Below are 12,228 nucleotides of genomic sequence, written 5' to 3' on the forward strand. Positions count from 1 at the left end.
TTCATAGATTAAATGCAAAGCAATTCTTTGCTTCCTACTTTGTTGAAACAGTTTAGAGGAAGGTCCCTTCCCGTTTCTCCACAATAACATCCCAGTGCACTAAGTGATGTCCACAGAGAATTGGTTTGCTGAGATGGGAGTGGAAGAACCAAAATGGCCTGGACAGAGCCCTGACCCCAAACCAACTGCATTCAAACACTGACTGTGAGCCAGGCCAGATTACTCCAAATCATTGCCCAGCCTCACTAATTCTCTTGTGGCTGAAGGAAAACAAATTTACTAACAATGTTCCAAAATCTAGTGATAAGCCTTCAAAGAGGCTTTTACAGCAGCAAAGCAAAGGACCAACTTTATATTATTATCCTTGGTTTCAGAATGAGGATGGGGTTGTCTGGATATTTTGTTGGAAAAAGGAAATTGCAATTCACCACCTAACATTAGCCTTAAATAACAAATTTTGTTTTTAGATATTTATCTGTAAATAAAGATAAAGTCTGGGTAAATCTGGGTTGACAGCAATTTAAGTAAAATAAAAACTACCACTGATTTCAGCAAGCTTTTGTTTAAGCGTACACCAGACAGCTGGTAAAGATTATGTTAAACTTGTAATGTTTATGTTTGCAAGCAGCTGTAAAATGTGTATGTTTGGAAAGTCAAACCACTTGATTACTTCCAAGTCTGTGATCCTCTCAGTCACTGTTTCCCTTAATGCTTGCAAAAGGTTTAGCCTGGGACTCACTAATATAAGGACCCTTTGGGGGATGTACAACAATTCTAAGTTATATAAGGGCTGTAACAGACGGGGAGATTAGTCGCCCGTGACAAATCTCCCTTGACGCGGGTGACTAACCTCCCCGAAATGCCACCCCACCGGCGAGAATGTAAATCGCCGGTGGGATAGCATACGTGGCGCCGAAATCGCCAAAGTTTCCTCTCAAGGCAACTTCCGAGATTTCGGGGAAATCGTGACGCCACATATGCCATCCCACCATTGATTTACATTTAAGCCGGTGGGATGGCATATTGAGGAGATTAATTGCCGGTGATTAATCTCCCCATCTGCCACAGCCCTAAGCTATTTGGTTACAATCTGCTTTACCTGCAAACTACAATATACAATGCAGCTGCATTATATGAGTAAACCCTCAGCTATTAAAAAAAAACTGCATTCAGCTGGTAATCTGTTTAGCAGCTCTCCAGTTTTGGAATTTTAGCAGCTATCTGGTTGTCATGGTCAAAGCTACCCTAGCAACTAACAGTGGTTTAAATGAGAGTTTGGAACATGAATGAAAGAGGACCTGAATAGAAAGATGAGTAATAAAAGATATTAAAAACAATAAAACTGTAGCCTCATAAAGCAATAGCGTTTTGGCTCTGGGTATCAATGACCTCCATTATGATGCTGAAAAGAGGCTAAATAGGCAACCAAATAGTTAATTAACTATAACAAATAGGAAAATTAAGACCAGTTGAAAAGTAGCTATAAATATGAAATATATGTATATACTAAAAGCTAACTTAAGATGGCAAACTTGGATTATATAAAATTAATCCAATTAAAGTATAGCTATCTCTATAGGCATTGTTAAACCATAGAGAGACGCATTTTGCAGTAAGTGTTTCTTCATGCGTCTTTGGGGTGGCGATATACAGTACATGTATGGGATCCGTTATCTGAAAACCCTGTACAGGTACTAGAAAGTTCTGAATTACAGGAAAGCTAACTCCCATGGACTCCATTTTAATCAAATAATTGACATTTACAAATGGTTTCCTTTTTCTCTGTAATAATAAAATAGTACCCTGTACTTGATCCAAACTAAGATAAAATAATCCTTATTGTAGGCAAAAGATCCTATTGGGTTTAAATAATTTTTTTAGGTATGGTGATCCAAATTATGTGAAAAAACACAGGTCCTGAACATTCTGGATAATAGATTCTAAACCTGTACAATAGAAAAGTACTAGGGGCAATCATTACTCTGGGGAAATAAATAACCAACATTAAAGTTGAATATTTCATTCAAGGCATACAACATTTAGCTCCACGTTTAATTTATTATTAGCCAGTATAAAGTATCTGAATTGAGATTAAATGTCAGCTGGTAGTGTGGGAAAATATCTTCTATAAACAGATCGACTGTTAAGTACACAAAGCAATCTGCTCAGAACTTTTCTGTTTTTTTTTTTTCAGTTAATGAGCTCACACAGCTAGAAAAATGTGCTCCGTTCCACAAAAAATTTGAGACCATGAGTAGCCTCCTTGCACTTGCAGGACAGCTTTCCTTTTCTGTTATTTCAATGGGTTCTGTTTGATCATCTTCCTGTGGCACATCACTCCCGTCTCATCACTCACAGAGGTGCCAGAAGCTGTCCTCTTACATGTTTGGAAATATAATAATTAAACCTGCTACAGTTCACAACTTTGCCTGCTTTGGCTGAATGAGCAGCAAATGTTCTGTAATAATGATTTTTTTGTGAAACATTAAACATGGAATGAAGAGAAACATAGAGAGCATGGGCAAAAAATGTCATGAAAGACTAGAATTATCAGCGTTGGATGTCTTTTAATATTAACAGGCAATAGGCACGGTACAGTTCTTCCTGAGAGATTAGAAGCAGGATGACATATATTACTCTTTAAACGTCAAAGGAATACTACTAAGAAGAATGCTTAACATCTCCATGTTTATTTAAGCTTTTAAAAGTCCTGGAATAGCAGGAAGCCTCCCTGATGTTCTGTTTAAATAACTATTAATGTCCAGTAATGTTGTGTTTCAAGCCTGTATCTGTGAACTATTTTGTCACCATACTGAAGCAAAGAACAGCAGGGGATCTAAATCTTATAGGAAACCTATACTCCTAGATTAAATACTTAATCAATAAATAGGTTACATCATGTTAAGTGACCTATATTGCCAAACTGGAACATATTGTATATATATATATATATATACACAATATATATATATTGTATATATATATTGTATATATCAATATATCCTTTTACATCTTTTGTCTTGAGCCACCATTTTGTGATGGGCTGTGTGCTCCCTCAGAGATCACATGACCAGAAATAATGCAGCTCTAACTTTAACAGAAATAAGTGTGAGAGTAAAAATCAGAACTATTGCCATTCATATGTATGCATGATCCCAGGAGACGTCCCTTAATTCTTAAAATGGCAATTTTCTATTTTGGATTACCCAGTGGCACATACTACAGTACTAAAAAAAGTATAGTTTTATGAAAATCATTTATTTAGATGAAGCAGGGTTTTATATATAAGCTGGTTTATGTGATATATTTTTAAAGAGACCTGCATTGTTTGGGGGTATAGTTTTTCTTTAAAGCCCAAATAATAATAGGTCTAGCGCCCCTTTAGAGATTTGAAGTTATTGTCTGCAGTATATGCAGGTGTGAAGCTTACTCTAATGTTATTTGCAAAGCTCCCCAGGACCTCTTAGGAAAGGGGGACAATTTGCTGGGTTTAGTACTGCATAATAAATCTGAGAGAGAGTCCTGAGGTTCAATATTTTAAATGGAATGAACCAGGTACTTAGTAAGGTAAAGGCAGGAGCTAAATTACAGAGACCCAGTGGTTGCAGAAGGCCCAGTAAGGTGAGGTACAGAGGGTTTTTTTCATGTTCCTCTGGATCAACTAGCAGTTAGGCAGATTTCATTTAGACAAAAAGGATGAACTCTAAGGGGCTGATTTACTAACCCACGAATCCGACCCGAATTGGAAAAGTTCCGACTTGAAAACGAACATTTTGCGACTTTTTCGTATGTTTTGCGATTTTTTCGGATTCTTTACGAATTTTTCGTTACCAATGCGATTTTTGCGTAAAAACGCGAGTTTTTCGTATCCATTACGAAAGTTGCGTAAAAAGTTGCGCATTTTTCGTAGTGTTAAAACTTACGCGAAAAATGCGCAACTTTTCGCGTAAGTTTTAACGCTACGAAAAATGCGCAACTTTTTACGCAACTTTCGTAATGGATACGAAAACTCGCGTTTTTACGCAAAAATCGTATTGGTAACGAAAAATTCGTAAAGAATCCGAAAAAATCGCAAAACATACGAAAAAATCGCAAAATACCGATCATTATGAAAAAAACGCAATCGGACTCCATTCGACCCGTTCGTGGGTAAGTAAATCAGCCCCTAAGAATATGCATCTTTCTTCAGCCTAAATAAATGTTGCTATGTAGTAAATATACATATACACGTAAATATATATATATATATATATATATATATACACATTTTTTTTAGCATATAGTTAAGGGGATATTATTTTCCTTGCAACAAATACTTTTGTAAACCCTAAAAAACCTAGTCTTATACTGTATTGGTTTAAAAGAGAGTTTAGTAAAACTCAGAAAGGTGTCTGTTCCTAGTGTTCCTAGCCTAAACACTACATAAGCAAATTTTGGACAAACTAAGTAGAGTAGACTGAGGGTTATTGATGTTTATTAACAATCTATTTGTGAGCAGCTAAAGAAAATGCCCATGCTAAGGTAGCAAAAGAACATTCACACTTATATGTAGTAATACATATAAGTTGAGAAGATTGAGCATCACTACATTCATTTTTCTCAGTTCTAGGAAGTGTACTGATTATTCCTATAAGGAGAAATGTGACATGAGAATTTTATACACAGAACATTACTTTTCTGCCTTTAAACTCATACAGGAGCATCCATGTTGCTCGTTTCCCTCATGTATTTCCCCCAGACAATAAAAAATGCAGCACTGATTTGTGGCTAGTTGGTGTTTTACTGAAATATAGATCTCTGTCTAGGGGGCTGATTTACTTACCCACGAACGGGTCGAAATGCGTTTTTTTCGTAATGATCGGTATTTTGCGATTTTTTCGTATGTTTTGCGATTTTTTCGGATTCTTTACGAATTTTTCGTTACCAATACGATTTTTGCGTAAAAACGCGAGTTTTTCGTATCCATTACGAAAGTTGCGCATTTTTCGTAGCGTTAAAACTTACGCGAAAAATGCGCAACTTTTTACGCAACTTTCGTAATGGATACGAAAAACTCGCGTTTTTACGCAAAAATCGTATTGGTAACGAAAAATTCGTAAAGAATCCGAAAAAATCGCAAAACATACGAAAAAGTCGCAAAATGTTCGTTTTCAAGTCGGAACTTTTCCAATTCGGGTCGGATTCGTGGGTTAGTAAATCAGCCCCTAGGTCTGGGACATAAAGGCTAATATGCAGTCGCAATAAGGTGTGGCCTTATAATTTATAGGCTGTTTCTGTGGAAGAGGTACCAACACAGATCTGTTTAATTTGTTTGATTACCAGTCATGTTTCCTGCTCTGTCTGTATCTAAGGATTTTGGGAGCCTTTTTTGATGGCTGGTGTTAAGTAAAATGCTGGTGCACATTACTGACAGCAGGTGACAGTGCTGTTACTGCTGGTGACCATGTATATGTGTGTTGGGAGCAAATCAAAAAGACTCCTGAAATCCATGCGAGTTTACATGTCAATATAAAACATATTTTTCTCATTCATTTTTATTGTGAACCATAGCAAAAAAACAAGAAAGTGCTTACCAGAACACGATCTCCAATCCTCAGATCTTTATCACCTTTTTTCACTGATCCGCTGTCCGAAAGATTTGAACCTGACTCATTTCCCGTCTTTATGGTACTGTTTAAGACACTTTCCCGCAAAGGTACAATACGTGTAGTAAGAGGCGGGGTGGCTGTTCCAGAATGCAAGGACAAGTTCTGTGTTGTCAATGACTCTACTGAATGAGAATCACTCCCTGTGCCATCTGCCACAGGTTGTCGGGTCAGTTTGGATGGCCTTGTAAAAATCCCTTGTAATGGCTGGCATTCAAAATAGCGCACTCCACCTACAGATCCATCATTTTTTCCAACAGGATCATCCAATACAACTCCTGCCCACTGTCCTGGTGCAAACTGTGTTTCTCCCAAGTATTGCACAACTCCTAACTTCACTCCATTGACCCATACACGCTCTCCAACCTCAAAATCTCCAGCAAATTCATCCCCAACCTCTGTGAATTTTGAGCTTGATTTTTCTCCACAAGCTGAAGAGGTAGATCCCTGTTTGTGCAAAGGAGAACCTATGAGGAACAAAAAAATCATGTCATTATGATACATTAACACAAAAACTACATCACGAAAGGAACATTTTTGCCCTATTGTCAGGACTCAAGTGAAAATTATGGTACAGTATTGTTTATAGTTAGCCCCACTGCTGATAAATGAAAACAAACACTGCAAATATCTCATTAATAGTTCTTCACATATCTACCACATACATGGGTTGCACTGACTACACTGGCTTGCCATTTTTGGGACTTTATTCAAAAGTTATTGCCTTTGAAAGGTCTGATGGTGAACCCCTCTCTGGTAGTCCCCAGGCAAATGCTACTTTTTCCCATTTATTACAGCTGCCCTATCTGTTTTCAAGGCATATTATCATTCATTATCTATACTTTAGTTGCCAAAACACAACAATTCAAAAGATTACCATAACTTTATAAAATACTGTAAAATCTGTCTCAACCATGGTGAATATTTTACACTAGAACCAACCCGTCCAGAATCTTGATGCTGGTGTATAGAAAACATTAGGCAGTTAATAAAGATTCAAAACATCCAGCTCCTAAATCTAGAGTGGGAACAAGGCTTAAGTGGGCCATACACGCACCAATGATATAGTACGAAACCTCATGTCGTACGATATTCGATGTGTGTATGGCAAGTCAGTGAGCCGACCAATATCGCAGAGGACTGTGGATATTGGTCGACTCGCCGATCGGGCGGGTTAAAAGATTTTGATCGGGCGCCATTGAAGGCACCTGAGCAAAATCTACCTTCAGGGCTGAATCGGTAGAAGGAGGTAGAAATCCTATTGTTTCTCCCTCCATATCTGACGATTCAGCCCTAATCGTCTGTGGAGGATGGGAACAATGGTCGCACGAAAGATCGAAAATCGCCACATGTATGGCCACCTTTACAATAGTATAGGTTTAGTCACCGATAACAACTAATCAACAGGTAGCATTTACTGTTTACATGTTTAAAAGCAAACAGTATTATGTTGATGATAATTATTATTATTAACACATATTTATTAAGTGACAGCACTTTCTGCAGCACTGAACAATAAATTACATTGATTGCTAATAGTAAAGAGCGAATCTGCCCCGTTTCCATTCACCGAAAATTTGAAAAACTGCTGAAAAATTTGTGAAACAGCTAAAAATTTGTGAGATGTGCACAACTTTCTTTTGACCCGACTATGACTTTTTGATGCAACCATACTTTAACACTCAACAAATTTTTGCAGCAGTTTCACAAAAAAAATGTACACACTAGTTGCTAAAAGTTATTGCACAAGGGTCTTTTATTGTATATGTGTGTGGTTTAATAAAGTTTACAAAAATCCACCATAAGGAGCAGAAAACTTGAAGTTGACAGTCAGTGGCTTAACTATATAGCGCCAGCCCCCACCCCGATTCAAAATTTTTGGACACCACAACACCCCCACCTGCCTGGTCATGTCCCTCGCGGCCCCCTTGACTATGGGGTCTACTTCTTTTATAGTCATGCCACTGTTAATAGTGACTTTTTATGGCTATTGCATTTTCTGAATCCAATTGCATGCTATTGGTAGCAGCAGCCCATATCCTTTAAAATGACCTTTCTGCAGTCTACAGTCAGCCTCTGCCTTGGTTCCATATAAATACACAATTTTCTAAGCAAGAGACTCCTGCTTGCCACATTCTGGCATTGTATTCTATTTCATTTGATCAAGGTCATTGTGACTAAAACCAATACACTGACAAAGCAGAAGCAATGATATTAGTTACACATTTATTGACTGCAGCAGCAGCACCAAAATTAAAAGCAGCCTTTATATTTAAACACTGTTATGATGTGCTGTGTTTTTAACAAAAAATTGTTCATGCCATATAGTACATCCTAATTAAGAGTAACCATTATCTATCTAGCAACTGCTAGACATCTAAGGACTAGAATTCTAAGGGCTCTGGTACACGGGGAGATTAGTCGCCCGCGGCAAAACTCCCTGCTCGCGGGCGACTAATCTCCCCGAGTTGCCTTCCCTCTGCCATCCCACCGGCGAACATGTAAGTCGCCGGCGGGATGGCAGACGCGGCGGGGCGATTTCGGGAAATCGCCGAAAAAGCCTCGCGAGTCTTTTTCGGCGATTTGCGCGAAATCGCGCCGCCGCGTCTGCCATCCCGCCGGCGACTTACATGTTCGCCGGTGGGATGGCAGAGGGAAGGCAACTCGGGGAGATTAGTCGCCCGCGAGCAGGGAGTTTTGCCGCGGGCGACTAATCTCCCCGTGTACCAGAGCCCTAAGGAATGTACAGTTCTATGTTCTAATGTTAGACTCACAAATCAGAAGGTCACAAAAAGGACTATGACATAATTTAGAGACATCTAATTGCTGCAAGTTTATCCATTGCCAAGATTTTTTTACTTTGATGGTGTGCAAGGGTATATCTACCATACAGCAGGCCCCATGATGAGGCCTGGACAGCAGGGTGTGCTGTACAGTAGAGCCTCCTTCCACCCCCTTCTGCCAGTTTAATTAAAGTGGCAAGTGGGCAGCTGGCAGAGGGACGCCACTTATTTGAGTGCTTTGCATTGGTTTATTCTTCAAGGTGTGGTGTTACTAGTAAGGCCACTGATGGTGCAGAGCACACTTTTAATCATCATGTGCAGTGGTCAACACAACTAAAAATAAAAAAACATAGTTCTGATCACTGGACCAACTTACTTTTCAGGGCCAAACAACAAAAGGTCATTAATTAAAAGCATGTTACAGTTATGGAATTTATTATCGAAAATGCTTGGCAGGTGGGGTTTTCTGAGATTGTTCTGTAGCTTTTATCATCTTACATTAAGGCTGTTAAAAAATATTTAACCACTAAATGAATCCAATAGAACTGCTGTGCCCACAGTAGGCCTTTATGCATCTTACATGCCAACAAGTACAGGGCGCTGCTTTATTATTACAGAGAAAAATAAAAAAAAATTTTTACATTTTACATTATTAGATTAAAATAGACTATATGGGAGATGGTCTTCCCATAATTGCAAGCTATCAGGTTTGTGCACTAGTTATCCTATACCTGTACCATATTCTGTCTTCATTCCATAATCAAGGGCAATTTCATTACTGACACACTGACTGCAGTTGTAAAGGTGCCCTGCAGTGTCAATAAGCATATTAGAATTCATCTTTTTAAACTAAACTAAGACAAAAAAGTGAGTACCCAATTAAACCGCAATATTATTCCCCAAAAAAGAGAAAACAACCAACTAAGATATATGAGTTTTGGCACCTGGCATGCTTTGATCAGAGGTGGCAATCAAAACTCACTAACCCCCACGATTTCTGCTAATAACTGATTTGAATAGGAACAATATGATTATCAGTTGAAAACTGTATGTGCAAGGCTCACAGCACACAGACATCTTTGATCACAGATTTCCTCTCAGTGAAAACCTTGGGGATCAAAACAGACTTCCCGGTAATCCCTACAGCTGACATGTCTGCATCACCTGTTGCTATAGACTGCACCATCATATTTTAAGGAAGTATGTTTTCATTGATGTTCTCCCTAAATGTGGTGATCAAAAAGCCTTGTGCCATTGCCACAAAGTCTGTTTAGCTTGTAGTTTAATAAGGTTTTATTTGATTAGGAGCATGCATGTCATCTGGTGGTTTGTGTAAAGGTGGCCATACATGTTCAGATTTTAGTATTCTTCCAAATAGATTGTACGTTTAAATGCAATGATCTAAAACTAACATTTAGACTGAAATTGTAGGATAAAGCCCTAAAAATAACAAATCAGAGGATGTTCTGAACATGAAATAGTAGGCAGACACCGATCTTTCACAAGTGACTTCTATTGTAGGTCCCCCAAGGATATCAGCAGATACAAAATACATGAACCAAAATTTTCTACCCTGGCCGGCTAAACGGCCGCTCACCGTAGTTACATAGTTACATAGGGTTGAAAAAAGACCAGAGTCCATCAAGTTCAACCCTTCCAAGTAAACCCAGCACACACAACCTATACTTACCAATCTATACACTCACATACATAAACTATATATACAACCGCTAATACTAACTGTAGATATTAGTATCACAATAGCCTTGGATATTCTGATTGTTCAAGAACTCATCCAGGCCCCTCTTAAAGGCATTAACAGAATCTGCCATTACCACATCACTAGGAAGGGCATTCCCCAACCTCACTGCCCTCACCGTGAAAAACCACCTACGCTGCTTCAAATGGAAGCTCCGTTCCTCTAATCTAAAGGGGTGGCCTTTGGTGCTTTGATCGTCTTTATGGGAAAAAAGAACACCCCCTATCTGCCTATAATCCCCTCTAATGTACTTGTACATGTACCATGGAATGGCAGTTACCAGGACAGTAATTCTAAGCTCACACAAGCAGACCATCTTTCTGTCTGATCTGCAACCTGATGTACTTTATCAGTGGGAGCATAGTACATCAGATAAATGAGAGAGTGATAGGAGCTGCAGGTCCTCTTTACTTTAAACCCTTCAGACCTCATCACTCAGGCCATAGGCCCAAATGAATGGAACAATAGCATTTGTCCCTTCCCTGTTTATGGCTTATCAGTTGGATACCTTGAAGGGTCTGCCAATACATGGTCACTTATAAATGCAGTCACTGCTGAAACTTCAATAAGCTGTATGTCTACATTTCCTCAGGCTAAGGTTAGTTTTTATCATTCTTACTACATTATGTTAGTCATATTGCTATGTTAGTGCCATTGTAAGAGATTAGTTACAGGAATGAGTTTTTTTCTTTAACAAAACAGGGTTTCTTCTGTACACAGTTTGTACAGTTCATATGGATATGTTAAATCTTCCTATATAATCAGATTCCCAACTCTTCATTGCAGAAAATGTTAAAATTTATCTAAGGAATGTGCTCATCAGCACTGTACTTAGTCTTCATTATTAAGCTTTCTTTCCATGGGAAGTCCTGGCAGAACATGTACTGGAATTTCAATGAGATCACAAAGATATTGATCAGCATTTAGAGGGAATTTACAGTTGAAGTGTGTTTGCTTATGTAGCACATGATTGGACTGACTATTTTTGTATGCTTTTAGCACATTTTTCCTGCCATGGTTTCAGCTATGTCTACTTATGGTTTAAATTGGTACATTTGCTTTTGCCATGCGTTTGCACACTTCACTGGTCATCTCCACAGACTGCATTTTAATCAAACAATTCAAAATAGTGAAACATGTTTCCTTTTGTTTTGCCTCCTGTAAGGAATAATTATATCTTAGAATCAAGTACAAGGTACTGTTATACCTTGACTTTGCCTATGCCCGTCGTTATAATTCGATCGTTTTGGCCCCAGGGCAGAGAAGATCCGCTCGCTTGGCGATCTTAAGGTGTATGGGCACCTTTAAAGTATGGAGTTCCAATTTATGGAAAGACTCTAGGTCCCATGCATTCTGGATAACAGGTCCTATACCTGTACCTGAATGTTTGCTAAAGCTACATGAGCACCATTGTAAGCCATAATATCATTTAGGTGTCCCAGGCATCCACTGCTGCTACTGAAGGTGCATACCTCCCAACATTTTGAAAATGGAAACAGGGACAAAAATTAATGCCGTGTGCAACGCGGTGAATTTTTTTTTGAACATGCCCATTTTTGCAACCACACCCCCTAAATACCACTACCATTTGACTAAATTTGGCAGGTTATTTAAAGTTTGAACACATTTCTGGGGGTGTTGGGGGTCTTGTTTTATGTGTTGCTACAGTTTTGTTAAAATAGCTGAAATTGCCCTTTAAGCTACAAGTCCCCATGAGACCTGTTTAGCTTATTAGTTACAATTGTGCAGATGTGGCTTGTTAACTTTCTGGGCTTTTTGCCAAAAGTTACTTTTTAATTAAATTTTTTTAGCTTAAGTGCAGGAGATCAAAGGGAAATGAGGAACTTTTCAGTAAGAATCTGGGACTCTGGGTTGAGCTGTCATAAGAGGGACTGTCCCGTGAAAATCGTTACAGTTGGAAGCTATGGTTATGTACTGTGTATGGTAGCATGCACTCACCCAGGGTGGCACAGGGGATCCCTGGGACACTGAAACAACATGGCTGAGGAAAAGTACCCCAGGTATGAAGTAAGCAATAGAA

At 38.7% G+C, this 12,228-nt stretch overlaps 1 protein-coding gene across 5 annotated transcripts in view; it reads right to left on the bottom strand.

Moving 5' to 3' along the window:
- The window catches only part of clip2 (CAP-Gly domain containing linker protein 2), a 78,439-nt gene that overhangs the window by 30,710 nt on the left and 35,501 nt on the right, over positions 1-12,228 (bottom strand). For all 5 annotated transcript variants that reach the window (XM_031896982.1, XM_018091605.2, XM_031896980.1 and 2 more), the window contains one exon: positions 5,574-6,112. In XM_031896982.1, the coding sequence (XP_031752842.1) occupies positions 5,574-6,112 (539 nt within the window). The remainder of the gene's footprint in view (positions 1-5,573; positions 6,113-12,228) is intronic.

The sequence above is a fragment of the Xenopus tropicalis genome, chromosome 2 (genome assembly GCF_000004195.4).
Source record: "Xenopus tropicalis strain Nigerian chromosome 2, UCB_Xtro_10.0, whole genome shotgun sequence".
Lineage (NCBI taxonomy): Eukaryota > Metazoa > Chordata > Amphibia > Anura > Pipidae > Xenopus > Xenopus tropicalis.